This window comes from Salmo salar, unplaced genomic scaffold (assembly GCF_905237065.1).
Source record: "Salmo salar unplaced genomic scaffold, Ssal_v3.1, whole genome shotgun sequence".
NCBI classification, from domain to species: domain Eukaryota; kingdom Metazoa; phylum Chordata; class Actinopteri; order Salmoniformes; family Salmonidae; genus Salmo; species Salmo salar.
The window spans coordinates 58,343-76,192 of NW_025550459.1; the positions used below are offsets into that span (position 1 = coordinate 58,343).

General features: G+C 47.9%; 1 protein-coding gene across 1 annotated transcript; it reads right to left on the bottom strand.

Annotated features, from left to right (window-relative positions):
- Positions 1-341: 341 nt before the first annotated feature.
- On the bottom strand, positions 342-17,074 carry LOC123739471 (palmitoyltransferase ZDHHC3). Its single transcript, XM_045713817.1, has 9 exons — positions 16,927-17,074; positions 16,203-16,291; positions 14,095-14,168; positions 13,308-13,420; positions 7,431-7,492; positions 1,989-2,109; positions 1,670-1,742; positions 1,160-1,319; positions 342-841 (listed from the first exon to the last, which is right to left on the bottom strand). The coding sequence occupies exons 1-9, from the start codon at positions 17,049-17,051 to the stop codon at positions 750-752; spliced, it is 909 nt and encodes a 302-aa protein (XP_045569773.1). The 5' UTR covers positions 17,052-17,074; the 3' UTR covers positions 342-749.
- Between the last annotated feature and the right edge of the window lie 776 nt (positions 17,075-17,850).

A 17,850-nucleotide genomic window follows, 5' to 3' on the forward strand; every position in this document is an offset into this window, starting at 1 on the left:
TTGATTAACAAACAACATTGTTTAGCTAGAAACCTGATAACTTGACCACTGACTAGGCTATGCACAATTTGGATGGCAAAGGCAGAACTGGAAAAGAAGGCTATGGGGTGAGAGAGAGAGAGAGAGAGAGAGGGTGAGAGAGAGAGAGAGAGAGAGGGTGAGTGAGAGAGAGAGAGAGAGAGAGCGAGAGAGAGAGAGAGAGAGAGAGAGAGAGAGAGAGAGAGAGAGAGAGAGAGAGAGAGAGAGAGAGAGAGAGAGAGAGAGAGAGAGAGAGAGAGAGAGAGAGAGAGAGAGAGAGAGAGAGAGAGCGAGAGAGAGAGAGAGGGTGAGAGCGGAGAGAGAGAGAGAGAGAGAGAGAGAGAGAGAGAGAGAGAGAGAGAGAGAGTGAGTGAGAGAGAGAGAGAGAGAGAGAGAGAGAGTGGTGAGGAGTGAGTGTGTAGGTCTGCGTGTGTGTTCAGTACAGATGGTTACAGTGTTTTCAGAACATTGTTCTTTGTATCCATAGAGCCAGTTATTTTATCCTAAAGTCACACTCATTCAGAATGTCTGAAGCTTTAACAGTTGTGTGTGTGTGTGTGTGTGTGTGTGTGTGTGTGTGTGTGTGTGTGTGTGAAACATAGTGATGAATTGCGATTAACTAACGTCACGAAATTAAATGAATTATTTGACAGCCCTAATTATATCATGACCATAACGTAACCACAACGTTAACGCTATCACCAGAATGTTGTTTGAATGTTGTGGGAACGTTAGACATCATAATCCGGAACAGCCGAGTAGCTGATTCCACCGACGGTGGGGGGACTGGAATGTAGAGGGAACAGCCAACAGAACACCGACCCTGAGAGAAGAGAACGAGAGAGAGAGAGACAGAGACAGAGACAGAGACAGAGACAGAGACAGAGACAGAGACACAGAGAGACAGAGAGACAGAGACAGAGAGAGAGAGAGAGAGAGAGAGAGAGAGAGAGAGAGAGAGAGAGAGAGAGAGAGAGAGACAGAGACAGAGACAGAGACAGAGACAGAGACAGAGAGAGAGAGAGAGACAGAGAGATCATAAACGTGGTACTATATGTTAAGAGTTCTTTAAGGCTGTGAGCGGAACCATGTACAGATGGTTGAACAACACACACACACACACACACACACACACACACACCTCTCCCGAAGACCTCTCTGAGCAGGGCCAGTTTGGGCTTGCGTGTGTGTGGGATGTGTGTCGGTGGCTGAGAGGTGCTGCTGGTGATCGATGTTCTGTCTTTCAGCAGTCTGTTCCTCATATGTTCTATAGGAGTTTCATCTGTTATAATGGACACCAACTGAGAGACAGAGAGAGAGGTGGATAGAGAGAGAGGGATGAGAGAGAGAGGTGGATAGAGAGAGAGGTGGATAGAGAGAGAGAGAGAGAGAGAGAGGTGGATAGAGAGAGAGGGATGAGAGAGAGAGGTGGATAGAGAGAGAGGTAGATAGAGAGAGAGAGAGAGAGAGGTGGATAGAGAGAGAGAGGGGTGGATAGAGAGAGAGAGAGGTGGATGGAGAGAGAGAGAGGTGGATGGAGAGAGAGAGAGGTGGAGAATTTATCAGGTTAAAACATAAACATGTCCCCAAAGTTTCAGGTTAAAAACGAGGTCTTCTGAGGTCAACACATTTGACCGAGACTTCACCGTACCTGGTCGTAGAAGATAACCATGACGAACACACCAAACAACACCGACTCAACCAGGAGGATGATGTAGTGAGCTCTGAGGAAGGGGCAACAACGAAACACACAATATAAATTATACATCTCTCTCTCTCTCTCTCTCTCTCTCTCTCTCTCTCTCTCTCTCTCTCTCTCTCTCTCTCTCTCTCTCTCTCTCTCTCTCTCTCTCTCTCTCTCTCTCTCTCTCTCTCTCTCTCTCTCTCTCTCTCTCTCTCTCTCTCTCTCTCTCTCTCTCTCTCTCTCTCTCTCTCTCTCTCTCTCTCTCTCTCTCTCTCTCTCTACTCACACAATAAGGTGTTTGCTGGGAGACTCCTCTCCTTCTTTCTCTCCTTCCCCGTCTCTCTCGCTCCGTATTCTCCACACCCAGGCTGCCACCACCAGAGCCATGGAGTAGAGACTGGCCATACCTGGAGAGAGAGAGAGGGATGAGAGAGACAGAGAGGGATGAGAGAGACAGAGAGGGATGAGAGAGACAGAGAGGGATGAGAGAGACAGAGAGAGATGAGAGAGAGGGATGAGAGAGACAGAGAGGGATGAGAGAGAGGGATGAGAGAGACGGATGAGAGACAGAGAGAGAGGGATGAGAGAGACAGAGAGGGATGAGAGAGACAGAGAGGGATGAGAGAGACAGAGAGAGATGAGAGAGAGGGATGAGAGACAGAGAGGGATGAGAGAGAGGGATGAGAGAGACAGAGAGGGATGAGAGAGACGGAGGGAGGGATGAGAGAGACAGAGAGAGGGGGATGAGAAAGAGAGGGATGAGAAAGAGAGGGGGATGAGAAAGAGAGGGATGAGAAAGAGAGAGAGATGAGAGATGAGAGAGGGGGAGAGATGAGAGAGGGGGGATGAGAAAGAGGGGGGATGAGAAAGAGGGGGGATGAGAAAGAGGGGGGATGAGAAAGAGGGGGGATGAGAAAGAGGGGGGGATGAGAGAGAGGGGGGGGATGAGAGAGAGGGGGGATGAGAGAGAGGGGGGATGAGAGAGAGGGATATGAAATAATAAATAAATCAGAGGAGGCTGTTGAAGGGAGGACGGCTCATAATAATGGATGGAAATGTCTGACTGCACAGAGACGCTCATGACAGGGGACCAGTGTGTGTTTCAGAGGAACGGTGTGTATCTGACCTCCATCACATAGGACTCGACAATGGTTTATCAAATCTCCCCATTTTTGCCAATTTTACTCAATCTTGCCTTCTGTGACTGTACATGTAAATCAAGTCCTTTCTTGAGTTTGGCTCAGTAACAACTGTTGAGCATCTGAGCCGATGGTTCATTGTGGAGGAAAAGAGTTGAGTGTGTGTGTGTGTGTGTGTGTGTGCCACAGCTGTTGCTAGGGGGTAAAGATGTTAGGGACAATACAGGATGAATCACAATAATTGTTTGCTAAAATAATAATTGCTTGACAAAAACGTAACACAAACGGTCGTCCTGGTTATACACAACACAAACTGTCAACATTATTACGCATATTAATTCATATTAATATAATATTTATTATATAATATTAATATTATCATGGAAATTAAGAATTAAACTAATTAAGATATGCAAGATTTGTTTGAATATATGTATATACACACTACCGTTCAAAAGTTTGGGGCCACTTAGAAATGTCCTTGTTTTTGAAAGAAAAGCACATTTTCTGTCCATTAAAATAACATCAAATTGATCAGAAATACAGCGTAGACATTGTTAATGTTGTAAATGACTATTGTAGCTGGAAACGGCTGATTTTTAATGGAATATCTACATAGGCGAACAGAGGCCCATTATCAGCAACCATCACTCCTGTGTTCCAATGGCACGTTGTGTTAGCTAATCCAAGTTTATCATTTTAAAAGGCTAATTGAACATTAGAAAACCCTTTTGCAATTATGTTAGCACAGCTGAAAACTGTTGTCCTGATTAAAGAAGCAATAAAACTGACCTTCTTTAGACTAGTTGAGTATCTGGAGCATCAGCATTTGTGGGTTCGATTACAGGCTCAAAATGGCCAGAAACAATGAACTTTCTTCTGAAACTCATCAGTCTATTCTTGTTCTGAGAAATGAAGACTATTCCTTGTGAGAAAATGCCAAGAAACTGAAGATCTCATACAACGCTGTGTACTACTCCCTTCACAGAACAGCGCAAACTGGATCTAACCAGAATAGAAAGAGGAGTGGGAGGCCCCCGGTGCACAACTGAGCAAGAGGACAAGTACATTAGAGTGTCTAGTTGGAGAAACAAACGCCTCACAAGTCCTGGCCTTCTAGGCAGAGTTGTAAAGAAAAAAAGCCATATCTCAGACTGGCCAATAAAAAGAAAAGATTAAGATGGGCAAAAGAACACAGACACTGGACAGAGGAACTCTGCCTAGAAGGCCAGCATCCCGGAGTCGCCTCTTCACTGTTGACGTTGACACTGGACAGAGGAACTCTGCCTAGAAGGCCGGCATCCCGGAGTCGCCTCACAGAACACTATGAAAAATCTGTGAAACCAGGCCTGCTAGTCATAGCTGGCTTTGAAAAGGCTTTTGATAAAGTACAACTGGACTTTATATATATATATATATATATATATAAATGCCTGGAACATTTCAATTTAGGAGAATCTCTTATAAAATGAGTTAAAATCATGTATAGCAACCCGAGGTGTAAAATAGTAAATAATGGCTACTTCTCAGAAAGTATTAAACCGTCAAGAGAACTAATAAACGGGCTCTGCCCGATCACTAAAATGGCCACCCCGATCAGAACTACAGATCACAAAATGGCCGACTGCCAAAACTACAATTCCCAGAAGCAAGGGGAACCCTCAGAAGGTGGAGCCGACCCACAGATAAAAGGTCAAGAAAAACCAGGAAGAGCAAGAGAGAGGGCGGGAAGGATCTATGAACCATAGAGAAAGAGACAATCTACATTGGCTGGATTTACCGTGTACGAGCTGGACTGTTTTGGACTTACCTGTTGGCGTTTAGACCTGGACCTACCGAGAACCAGATTTGTGTACCGAACCCTGCTATCCTTGACCTTACCTGCGGCCTGGGTGGACCAGGACAGCGAAACAAACACACAGGTACTGTCATGTTCGAAAGAACTTTCATTCTGGGCTGACTTTGGTGACAGTTTAGCACTTAATTTGTGACAAACGCTCCTAACTTTGAAGAGGTTTGCCACATATATATATATATATATGATAATATTAATATTATACTCTGATGATTCATGTTTTCTTTTAAAACCACAATCTGAATCCTTCCACGGCCTCATAGAGGATCTAGATAATTTTTATAACCTCTATGGATCGAAACCAAATTATGATCAGTATTACATCACTAAATAAAATACAACGTTTAGTGTTGTTTATCAATAAAATGGTCTGATGTGGACATACTCTGTATACACCCCAAAGACAGAAATGACCTCACTCATATACATTTTAATAGAACGTTAGGTAGCCTAGTGGTTAGAGTGTAGGGACGGCAGGTAGACTAGTGGTTAGAGCGTAGGGGCGGCAGGTAGCCTAGTGGTTAGAGTGTAGGGGAGGCAGGTAGCCTAGTGGTTAGAGTGTAGGGGAGGCAGGTAGCCTAGTGGTTAGAGCGTAGGGGCGGCAGGTAGCCTAGTGGTTAGAGTGTAGGGACGGCAGGTAGACTAGTGGTTAGAGTGTAGGGGAGGCAGGTAGCCTAGTGGTTAGAGCGTAGGGGCGGCAGGTAGCCTAGTGGTTAGAGTGTAGGGGGGCAGGTAGCCTAGTGGTTAGAGTGTAGGGGCGGCAGGTAGCATAGTGGTTAGAGTGTAGGGGCGGCAGGTAGCCTAGTGGTTAGAGTGTAAGGGTGGCAGGTAGCCTAGTGGTTAGAGTGTAGGGGGGCAGGTAGCCCAGTGGTTAGAGTGTAGGGGGGCAGGTAGCCTAGTGGTTAGAGTGTAGGGGGGCAGGTAGCCTAGTGGTTAGAGTGTAAGGGTGGCAGGTAGCCTAGTGGTTAGAGCGTAGGGGCGGCAGGTAGCCTAGTGGTTAGAGCGTAGGGGCGGCAGGTAGCCTAGTGGTTAGAGTGTAGGGGCTGCAGGTAGCCTAGTGGTTAGAGTGTAGGGCGGCGGGTAGCCTAGTGGTTAGAGGGTAGGGGCGGCAGGTAGCCTAGTGGTTAGAGTGTAGGGGCGGCAGGTAGCCTAGTGGTTAGAGTGTAGGGGCGGCAGGTAGCCCAGTGGTTAGAGTGTAGGGCGGCAGGTAGCCTAGTGGTTAGAGTGTAGGGCGGCAGGTAGCCTAGTGGTTAGAGTGTAGGGCGGCAGGTAGCCTAGTGGTTAGAGTGTAGGGGCGGCAGGTAGCCTAGTGGTTAGAGTGTAGGGCGGCAGGTAGCCTAGTGGTTAGAGTGTAGAGGCTGGCAGGTAGCCTAGTGGTTAGAGTGTAGGGGGGCAGGTAGCCTAGTGGTTAGAGTGTAGGGGCGGCAGGTAGACTAGTGGTTAGAGTGTAGGGGCGGCAGGTAGTCTAGTGGTTAGAGTGGAGGGGCCGCCGGTTAGCCGAGTGGTTAGAGTGGAGGGGAGGCAGGTAGCCTAGTGGTTAGAGTGTAGGGCGGCAGGTAGCCTAGTGGTTAGAGTGTAGGGGCGGCAGGTAGCCTAGTGGTTAGAGTGTAGGGCGGCAGGTAGCCTAGTGGTTAGAGCGTAAGGGGAGGCAGGTAGCCTAGTGGTTAGAGTGTAGGGGCGGCAGGTAGCCCAGTGGTTAGAGTGTAGGGCGGCAGGTAGCCTAGTGGTTAGAGCGTAGGGCGGCGGGTAGCCTAGTGGTTAGAGCGTAGGGGCGGCAGGTAGCCTAGTGGTTAGAGCGTAGGGGCGGCAGGTAGCCTAGTGGTTAGAGTGTAGGGGCGGCAGGTAGCCTAGTGGTTAGAGTGTAGGGCGGCAGGTAGCCTAGTGGTTAGAGTGTAGGGCGGCAGGTAGCCTAGTGGTTAGAGTGTAGGGCGGCAGGTAGCCTAGTGGTTAGAGTGTAGGGCGGCAGGTAGCCTAGTGGTTAGAGCGTAGGGGCGGCAGGTAGCCTAGTGGTTAGAGCGTAGGGGCGGCAGGTAGCCTAGTGGTTAGAGCGTAGGGGCGGCAGGTAGCCTAGTGGTTAGAGTGTAGGGCGGCAGGTAGCCTAGTGGTTAGAGCGTAGGGGCGGCAGGTAGCCTAGTGGTTAGAGCGTAGGGGCGGCAGGTAGCCTAGTGGTTAGAGTGGAGGGGCGGCAGGTAGCCCAGCGGTTAGAGTGTAGGGGCGGCAGGTAGCCTAGTGGTTAGAGTGGAGGGGCGGCAGGTAGCCCAGCGGTTAGAGTGTAGGGGCGGCAGGTAGCCTAGTGGTTATAGTGGAGGGGCGGCAGGTAGCCTAGTGGTTAGAGCGTATGATTCCATGTGTGTTATTTAACATAGTTTTGATGTCTTCACTATTTTTCCACAATGTAGAAAAAAAGTCAAAATAAAGAAAATCCCCTGGAATGAGGAGCCGTATCCAAACTTTTGACTGGTACTGTATATATTTGACCCCAAAAAAATATATTTGGGGGATTAGAAATGATGCAGACAATTACATTAACGGAAGCTACAATCTGCAAAATTAAAGCTGATCGACCACATGAAGAAAAAAACAAAGTAAAAACAGGAAAAGGAATGACTGGATTGGAGCTAATGGAATCACGTGTTAGAGGTATTAGATAGAATTCCACTCCAGCCATTACCACAAGCCCGTCCTCCTAAATGAAGGTGCCACCAACCTCCTGGGTAAGTAATAAAGGACTCACCTGTATAGAAGAGAAACTGGATGAAGTACTTCTGGTTCAACTCTCCAACACAGTTATTGATCCTACAACACAACCACACACTATATTATAATGACAGACTGAGAGATAGAAGGATAGGAGAAGGGAGGGATGAGGACAGAAGGAGGGATGAGGACAGAAGGAGGGATGAGGAAGTTTAACAGGGACAGAGAGAGGTAGGAGGAGAGTAGTGTTTCTAACCAGGGACAGAGATGGAGAGGTAGTAGGAGGAGAGTAGTGTTACTAACCAGGGACAGAGATGGAGAGGTAGTAGGAGGAGAGTAGTGTTACTAACCAGGGACAGAGATGGAGAGGTAGTAGGAGGAGAGTAGTGTTACTAACCAGGGACAGAGATGGAGAGGTAGTAGGAGGAGAGTAGTGTTACTAACCAGGGACAGAGATGGAGAGGTAGTAGGAGGAGAGTAGTGTTTCTAACCAGGGACAGAGATGGAGAGGTAGTAGGAGGAGAGTAGTGTTACTAACCAGGGACAGAGATGGAGAGGTAGTAGGAGGAGAGTAGTGTTACTAACCAGGGACAGAGATGGAGAGGTAGTAGGAGGAGAGTAGTGTTACTAACCAGGGACAGAGATGGAGAGGTAGTAGGAGGAGAGTAGTGTTACTAACCAGGGACAGAGAGAGGTAGTAGGAGGAGAGTAGTGTTACTAACCAGGGACAGAGATGGAGAGGTAGTAGGAGGAGAGTAGTGTTACTAACCAGGGACAGAGAGAGGTAGTAGGAGGAGAGTAGTGTTACTAACCAGGGACAGAGATGGAGAGGTAGTAGGAGGAGAGTAGCGTTACTAACCAGGGACAGAGAGAGGTAGTAGGAGGAGAGTAGTGTTACTAACCAGGGACAGAGATGGAGAGGTAGTAGGAGGAGAGTAGCGTTACTAACCAGGGACAGAGAGAGGTAGTAGGAGGAGAGTAGTGTTACTAACCAGGGACAGAGATGGAGAGGTAGTAGGAGGAGAGTAGTGTTACTAACCAGGGACAGAGAGAGGTAGTAGGAGCAGAGTAGTGTTACTAACCAGGGACAGAGATGGAGAGGTAGTAGGAGGAGAGTAGTGTTACTAACCAGGGACAGAGATGGAGAGGTAGTAGGAGGAGAGTAGTGTTACTAACCAGGGACAGAGATGGAGAGGTAGTAGGAGGAGAGTAGTGTTACTAACCAGGGACAGAGATGGAGAGGTAGTAGGAGGAGAGTAGTGTTACTAACCAGGGACAGAGAGAGGTAGTAGGAGGAGAGTAGTGTTACTAACCAGGGACAGAGATGGAGAGGTAGTAGGAGGAGAGTAGTGTTACTAACCAGGGACAGAGAGAGGTAGTAGGAGGAGAGTAGTGTTACTAACCAGGGACAGAGAGGTAGTAGGAGGAGAGTAGTGTTACTAACCAGGGACAGAGAGAGGTAGTAGGAGGAGAGTAGCGTTACTAACCAGGGACAGAGAGAGGTAGTAGGAGCAGAGTAGTGTTACTAACCAGGGACAGAGATGGAGAGGTAGTAGGAGGAGAGTAGCGTTACTAACCAGGGACAGAGATGGAGAGGTAGTAGGAGGAGAGTAGTGTTACTAACCAGGGACAGAGATGGAGAGGTAGTAGGAGGAGAGTAGTGTTACTAACCAGGGACAGAGAGAGGTAGTAGGAGGAGAGTAGCGTTACTAACCAGGGACAGAGAGGTAGTAGGAGGAGAGTAGTGTTACTAACCAGGGACAGAGAGGTAGTAGGAGGAGAGTAGTGTTACTAACCAGGGACAGAGAGGTAGTAGGAGGAGAGTAGTGTTACTAACCAGGGACAGAGATGGAGAGGTAGTAGGAGGAGAGTAGTGTTACTAACCAGGGACAGAGATGGAGAGGTAGTAGGAGGAGAGTAGTGTTACTAACCAGGGACAGAGATGGAGAGGTAGTAGGAGGAGAGTAGCGTTACTAACCAGGGACAGAGATGGAGAGGTAGTAGGAGGAGAGTAGTGTTACTAACCAGGGACAGAGATGGAGAGGTAGTAGGAGGAGAGTAGTGTTACTAACCAGGGACAGAGATGGAGAGGTAGTAGGAGGAGAGTAGTGTTACTAACCAGGGACAGAGAGAGGTAGTAGGAGGAGAGTAGCGTTACTAACCAGGGACAGAGATGGAGAGGTAGTAGGAGGAGAGTAGTGTTACTAACCAGGGACAGAGATGGAGAGGTAGTAGGAGGAGAGTAGTGTTACTAACCAGGGACAGAGATGGAGAGGTAGTAGGAGGAGAGTAGTGTTACTAACCAGGGACAGAGATGGAGAGGTAGTAGGAGGAGAGTAGTGTTACTAACCAGGGACAGAGATGGAGAGGTAGTAGGAGGAGAGTAGTGTTACTAACCAGGGACAGAGAGAGGTAGTAGGAGGAGAGTAGTGTTACTAACCAGGGACAGAGAGAGGTAGTAGGAGGAGAGTAGCGTTACTAACCAGGGACAGAGATGGAGAGGTAGTAGGAGGAGAGTAGTGTTACTAACCAGGGACAGAGATGGAGAGGTAGTAGGAGGAGAGTAGCGTTACTAACCAGGGACAGAGAGAGGTAGTAGGAGGAGAGTAGTGTTACTAACCAGGGACAGAGATGGAGAGGTAGTAGGAGGAGAGTAGTGTTACTAACCAGGGACAGAGATGGAGAGGTAGTAGGAGGAGAGTAGTGTTACTAACCAGGGACAGAGAGAGGTAGTAGGAGGAGAGTAGCGTTACTAACCAGGGACAGAGATGGAGAGGTAGTAGGAGGAGAGTAGTGTTACTAACCAGGGACAGAGATGGAGAGGTAGTAGGAGGAGAGTAGTGTTACTAACCAGGGACAGAGATGGAGAGGTAGTAGGAGGAGAGTAGTGTTACTAACCAGGGACAGAGATGGAGAGGTAGTAGGAGGAGAGTAGTGTTACTAACCAGGGACAGAGATGGAGAGGTAGTAGGAGGAGAGTAGTGTTACTAACCAGGGACAGAGATGGAGAGGTAGTAGGAGGAGAGTAGCGTTACTAACCAGGGACAGAGAGAGGTAGTAGGAGGAGAGTAGTGTTACTAACCAGGGACAGAGATGGAGAGGTAGTAGGAGGAGAGTAGTGTTACTAACCAGGGACAGAGATGGAGAGGTAGTAGGAGGAGAGTAGTGTTACTAACCAGGGACAGAGAGAGGTAGTAGGAGGAGAGTAGCGTTACTAACCAGGGACAGAGATGGAGAGGTAGTAGGAGGAGAGTAGTGTTACTAACCAGGGACAGAGATGGAGAGGTAGTAGGAGGAGAGTAGTGTTACTAACCAGGGACAGAGAGAGGTAGTATGAGGAGAGTAGCGTTACTAACCAGGGACAGAGAGAGGTAGTAGGAGGAGAGTAGCGTTACTAACCAGGGACAGAGAGAGGTAGTAGGAGGAGAGTAGTGTTACTAACCAGGGACAGAGAGAGGTAGTAGGAGGAGAGTAGTGTTACTAACCAGGGACAGAGAGGTAGTAGGAGGAGAGTAGTGTTACTAACCAGGGACAGAGATGGAGAGGTAGTAGGAGGAGAGTAGCGTTACTAACCAGGGACAGAGATGGAGAGGTAGTAGGAGGAGAGTAGTGTTACTAACCAGGGACAGAGAGAGGTAGTAGGAGGAGAGTAGTGTTACTAACCAGGGACAGAGAGAGGTAGGAGGAGAGTAGCGTTACTAACCAGGGACAGAGATGGAGAGGTAGTAGGAGGAGAGTAGCGTTACTAACCAGGGACAGAGATGGAGAGGTAGTAGGAGGAGAGTAGTGTTACTAACCAGGGACAGAGATGGAGAGGTAGTAGGAGGAGAGTAGTGTTACTAACCAGGGACAGAGATGGAGAGGTAGTAGGAGGAGAGTAGTGTTACTAACCAGGGACAGAGATGGAGAGGTAGTAGGAGGAGAGTAGCGTTACTAACCAGGGACAGAGATGGAGAGGTAGTAGGAGGAGAGTAGTGTTACTAACCAGGGACAGAGATGGAGAGGTAGTAGGAGGAGAGTAGTGTTACTAACCAGGGACAGAGAGAGGTAGTAGGAGGAGAGTAGTGTTACTAACCAGGGACAGAGATGGAGAGGTAGTAGGAGGAGAGTAGTGTTACTAACCAGGGACAGAGATGGAGAGGTAGTAGGAGGAGAGTAGTGTTACTAACCAGGGACAGAGATGGAGAGGTAGTAGGAGGAGAGTAGTGTTACTAACCAGGGACAGAGATGGAGAGGTAGTAGGAGGAGAGTAGCGTTACTAACCAGGGACAGAGATGGAGAGGTAGTAGGAGGAGAGTAGTGTTACTAACCAGGGACAGAGAGAGGTAGTAGGAGGAGAGTAGTGTTACTAACCAGGGACAGAGATGGAGAGGTAGTAGGAGGAGAGTAGCGTTACTAACCAGGGACAGAGAGAGGTAGTAGGAGGAGAGTAGCGTTACTAACCAGGGACAGAGATGGAGAGGTAGTAGGAGGAGAGTAGTGTTACTAACCAGGGACAGAGAGAGGTAGTAGGAGGAGAGTAGTGTTACTAACCAGGGACAGAGAGAGGTAGTAGGAGGAGAGTAGTGTTACTAACCAGGGACAGAGAGAGGTAGTAGGAGGAGAGTAGTGTTACTAACCAGGGACAGAGAGAGGTAGTAGGAGGAGAGTAGCGTTACTAACCAGGGACAGAGAGGTAGTAGGAGGAGAGTAGTGTTACTAACCAGGGACAGAGAGAGGTAGTAGGAGGAGAGTAGCGTTACTAACCAGGGACAGAGAGAGGTAGTAGGAGGAGAGTAGTGTTACTAACCAGGGACAGAGAGGTAGTAGGAGGAGAGTAGCGTTACTAACCAGGGACAGAGAGAGGTAGTAGGAGGAGAGTAGTGTTACTAACCAGGGACAGAGATGGAGAGGTAGTAGGAGGAGAGTAGCGTTACTAACCAGGGACAGAGAGAGGTAGTAGGAGGAGAGTAGTGTTACTAACCAGGGACAGAGATGGAGAGGTAGTAGGAGGAGAGTAGTGTTACTAACCAGGGACAGAGAGAGGTAGTAGGAGGAGAGTAGTGTTACTAACCAGGGACAGAGATGGAGAGGTAGTAGGAGGAGAGTAGCGTTACTAACCAGGGACAGAGATGGAGAGGTAGTAGGAGGAGAGTAGTGTTACTAACCAGGGACAGAGAGAGGTAGTAGGAGGAGAGTAGTGTTACTAACCAGGGACAGAGAGAGGTAGTAGGAGGAGAGTAGCGTTACTAACCAGGGACAGAGATGGAGAGGTAGTAGGAGGAGAGTAGTGTTACTAACCAGGGACAGAGATGGAGAGGTAGTAGGAGGAGAGTAGTGTTACTAACCAGGGACAGAGATGGAGAGGTAGTAGGAGGAGAGTAGTGTTACTAACCAGGGACAGAGAGAGGTAGTAGGAGGAGAGTAGTGTTACTAACCAGGGACAGAGAGAGGTAGTAGGAGGAGAGTAGTGTTACTAACCAGGGACAGAGAGAGGTAGTAGGAGGAGAGTAGTGTTACTAACCAGGGACAGAGATGGAGAGGTAGTAGGAGGAGAGTAGTGTTACTAACCAGGGACAGAGATGGAGAGGTAGTAGGAGGAGAGTAGTGTTACTAACCAGGGACAGAGAGAGGTAGTAGGAGGAGAGTAGCGTTACTAACCAGGGACAGAGAGAGGTAGTAGGAGGAGAGTAGTGTTACTAACCAGGGACAGAGATGGAGAGGTAGTAGGAGGAGAGTAGTGTTACTAACCAGGGACAGAGATGGAGAGGTAGTAGGAGGAGAGTAGTGTTACTAACCAGGGACAGAGATGGAGAGGTAGTAGGAGGAGAGTAGTGTTACTAACCAGGGACAGAGATGGAGAGGTAGTAGGAGGAGAGTAGTGTTACTAACCAGGGACAGAGAGAGGTAGTAGGAGGAGAGTAGTGTTACTAACCAGGGACAGTGGTGGTCCATGCGTCGTATGCATCGTTGACATACTCTACAGTGGTGAGCTCTGGGGGGGCGGTATGTCTCACAACGACTACAAACAGTCCAGCCTTCACAACCCTGTAACACACAATATCATAGCGACAATATATTACACTACTGTGTGTCTGTCTGTATCAGCCTCTGGACAGCAACTAAACATTTCACAACTAAAAACGTAGGGACACACAATATCATACTAGACCCCCACACATCATAGTGAATTAGACTACACCGTTAAGTTCACTCCACAGCTTGAAAAAATATAAATCGCTCCCCTCGTTTCCCCGGATTGCTCGATTTTCGGTGGCTAAAAGACGGTTGTCACGTGTGTTTGCGAAGCAGAGGGTCCCAGGATCAAGCCTTTGTAAGGACGGTGTACCCAGATAGGGAAGGAAGCAGAGGATCAAGCCTTTGTAAGGACGGTGTACCCAGATAGGGAAGGAAGCAGAGGATCAAGCCTTTGTAAGGACGGTGTACCCAGATAGGGAAGGAAGCAGAGGATCAAGCCTTTGTAAGGACGGTGTACCCAGATAGGGAAGGAAGCAGAGGATCAAGCCTTTGTAAGGACGGTGTACCCAGATAGGGAAGGAAGCAGAGGATCAAGCCTTTGTAAGGACGGTGTACCCAGATAGGGAAGGAAGCAGAGGATCAAGCCTTTGTAAGGACGGTGTACCCAGATAGGGAAGGAAGCAGCGGGTCTAATCGAGCACAGTGACATCCATCACACTAGTGCTGTGAGTGTGTTTACTCACCCTCTCATTCATGTGTGAATTCTGGGATCTCAGGTCAGAGAAGTCTATAGCCGTCTCTGGTAGAGGAACCATACCTGGAAGACACACAGGTAGTCAGGTACAACCTGAATCACAACACAAACATATTATAAACCCATACCAGACCAGCGGTGGGAAAAATACACAACTGTCATACTTGAGTAAAAGTCTAAAGTTTAAAAATATACTTAAGTACCAAAAGTAAAAGTATAAATCATTTCAAATTCTTTATATTAAACAAAGCAGACAGCACCATTTCCTTGTTTTTTTTTAATTGACGGATTTCTCTGTAATATCTCCCTTATAGCCGCAGGCTCCAGCCTTGGAATAGTGTGTGTGTGTAATTTATTTTATAACTTGTGCCACTAACTGTATGATCAGGACTGCAGTGGGGGTGAACACACTTAGATTAACTTTCAGTTCAGAGAGAGAGGAGAGAGAGGGACGAGAGAGGGGAGAGAGGGACGAGAGCACACTCCAACATTCAGAGATAATTTACAAACGAAGCATGTGTGTTTAGTGAGTCCTCCAGATCAGAGGCAGCAGGGAGGACCAGGGATGTTCTCTGTTTAGTGAGTCCTCCAGATCAGAGGCAGTAGGGATGACCAGCGATGTTCTCTGTTTAGTGAGTCCTCCAGATCAGAGGCAGTAGGGATGACCAGGGATGTTCTCTGTTTAGTGAGTCCTCCAGATCAGAGACAGTAGGGATGACCAGGGATGTTCTCTGTTTAGTGAGTCCTCCAGATCAGAGGCAGTAGGGATGACCAGGGATGTTCTCTGTTTAGTGAGTCCTCCAGATCAGAGGCAGTAGGGATGACCAGGGATGTTCTCTGTTTAGTGAGTCCTCCAGATCAGAGGCAGTAGGGATGACCAGGGATGTTCTCTGTTTACTGAGTCCTCCAGATCAGAGGCAGTAGGGATGACCAGGGATGTTCTCTGTTTAGTGAGTCCTCCAGATCAGAGGCAGTAGGGATGACCAGGGATGTTCTCTGTTTAGTGAGTCCTCCAGATCAGAGGCAGTAGGGATGACCAGGGATGTTCTCTGTTTAGTGAGTCCTCCAGATCAGAGGCAGTAGGGATGACCAGGGATGTTCTCTGTTTAGTGAGTCCTCCAGATCAGAGGCAGTAGGGATGACCAGGGATGTTCTCTGTTTAGTGAGTCCTCCAGATCAGAGGCAGTAGGGATGACCAGGGATGTTCTCTGTTTAGTGAGTCCTCCAGATCAGAGGCAGTAGGGATGACCAGGGATGTTCTCTGTTTAGTGAGTCCTCCAGATCAGAGGCAGTAGGGATGACCAGGGATGTTCTCTGTTTAGTGAGTCCTCCAGATCAGAGGCAGTAGGGATGACCAGGGATGTTCTCTGTTTAGTGAGTCCTCCAGATCAGAGGCAGTAGGGATGACCAGGGATGTTCTCTGTTTAGTGAGTCCTCCAGATCAGAGGCAGTAGGGATGACCAGGGATGTTCTCTGTTTAGTGAGTCCTCCAGATCAGAGGCAGTAGGGATGACCAGGGATGTTCTCTGTTTAGTGAGTCCTCCAGATCAGAGGCAGTAGGGATGACCAGGGATGTTCTCTGTTTAGTGAGTCCTCCAGATCAGAGGCAGTAGGGATGACCAGGGATGTTCTCTGTTTAGTGAGTCCTCCAGATCAGAGGCAGTAGGGATGACCAGGGATGTTCTCTGTTTAGTGAGTCCTCCAGATCAGAGGCAGTAGGGATGACCAGGGATGTTCTCTGTTTAGTGAGTCCTCCAGATCAGAGGCAGTAGGGATGACCAGGGATGTTCTCTTGTTTAGTGTGTGAATTTGACCGTTTTCTGTCCTGCTAAGCATTCAACATGTAACGAGTACTTTTGGGTGTCAGGGGAAATGTATGGAGTAAAAAGTACAATATTTTCTTAAGGAGTGTAGTGAAGTAAAATACAGATTCCCAAAAAAACAACTCTAGTAGTACTTTAAAGTAGTTTTACTTAAGTACTTTACTCCACTGCACCAAATACACACAGCTACAGACAGACAGACAGCTACAAACAGGGTTAGTCTCGTTAGTTGGTAGTATTGTCTCTATCTCTCACACACACGGGCTGAACAAACCTGGGTCTGAGAAGACAGCTTTGGAGTGACAGGCCAGCAGCAGTAGTAGAATCAAGTTAAATACTGACCCATGTAGTGTACACCACACACTGAAGAAAGAGAGAGAAAGAGAGAGTCAAGGGTGGAGACTGCCAGCACCGATTGAATGAATGACAGTGAACTAGCTAGCCAACTACACTGGCTTGTAGCACCAAACAAAACTATTTTACCCTTTTCGCTAACTGAAGTAGTGAAGGGATGAAATGTTTATCCGGTTTGGCTGGTTTGACAAGGATAGATTACAATTTGTAGGTTCACCGTAAACCCACACATTGGGCGAGTTCATTATACATGTCCCGGTGCACTGGATTTGCGCATTTTATACCATTCCATTAGTCCTAAAATGCCATCCCTACCCACCCGGGGCAGCGGGCCATGCAAAACGAACTCTCAGTAGTGGAGCTCCGACTGTCAACAACATTGTTTTGATGCTACCAAACTAGCCATTCACTTTGTTCATGTGTACTGTGCTCAAAGACTGATTTGAGAAAACAAGTTAACTACCTGGTTATAGTGAATGTACATCCCCGCTACAGGTAACTAAAAGTAATATAACGAAGCCGTTGTCAAGATTGGATAATGATACAGAATACCTATACAAACAGCCAAGGTATGCTAACGTTAGCTGTACAGACGCTAAGCCGTTTTTAAGCAGTTAAGAGGAAGAAACGCACGCAATACTTACCTTCCCGAGTAGGCAGGGATGAGGACATACTGAATTACCACATAGTCGGCGTAAAAAACGCTGAAATAAGTGAGTATGAGACATATAAATCCACACGGGTCTCGCCTACAGCGTAGAAACGCCATCTTGGTTCCCCCGTCCGTCCCCCTCTTCCGGGTGACGTCAGGGGGGCGGTGACGTCAGGAGGGCGGTGACGTCAGGAGGGAGGTGACGTCAGGGGGGGAGAAGCAAAACGCCATGTTCTCTCCGATGGGGTGAACTGCGGTTACCGTCCAATGTTATTATGTGCGTTACCGCCACCAGCTGGAGGCGGTATTGAATAAGAACTGGGCTCCCGAGTGGCGCGGGGGGGGCAGTGCCCCTTTGACAACACTTTCGGACCCTCTTGTGGCCCCCCTAAATGTGGAGTATAAAATAATTTTTACATAACACATTTTTTGCTATCGTTCTTTTTTTACATCTGTTATTAGACAGCGGCAACGATGATGATTATGAACATGGTCTTTTGCCTGCTAATGCAGTGAAGAAAACAATATGACAACAATAGACTAATGTAACTGGCCCCCTCTAACAGTACAACTGCCCCCCCCCTAGTTGAAATGGTCTAGAACCGCCACTACAGACCATGGTTTGATTCCAGGCTGTATCTCAACCAACCGTGATTGGGAGCGCACAATTGTCCCAGTGTTGTTAGAGTTTGGACAGAGTAGGCCGTCATTATAAATAAGAATTTGTTCTTAACAGACTTGCCTAGTTAAATTAAGGTTAAATTTAAATAAATTTAAAAAAATCACAGTCCACTACTAATTTACATCCCTACACAGCCTCAGAAACCAGTGATGGGGCTAAATTCACCGACAGGATTTCTTGCACGGCCTCGGCTGTGAAGTCACAAAGACCCCCCCCCAAAAAAAAACATTCAGC

Bases quoted from the DNA above. Each gene is read 5' to 3' on its own strand.
- LOC123739471 (XM_045713817.1), bottom strand. From the start codon at position 17,051: ATGGCGTTTCTACGCTGTAGGCGAGACCCGTGTGGATTTATATGTCTC. The intron at 14,169-16,202 runs GTTTGTTCAGCC...TGTGTCTTCCAG, and splicing joins AGCTGTCTTCTCAGACCCAG to GTATGGTTCCTCTACCAGAG. The intron at 842-1,159 runs GTGTGTGTGTGT...CTCTTCTCTCAG, and splicing joins CAGAGAGGTCTTCGGGAGAG to GGTCGGTGTTCTGTTGGCTG.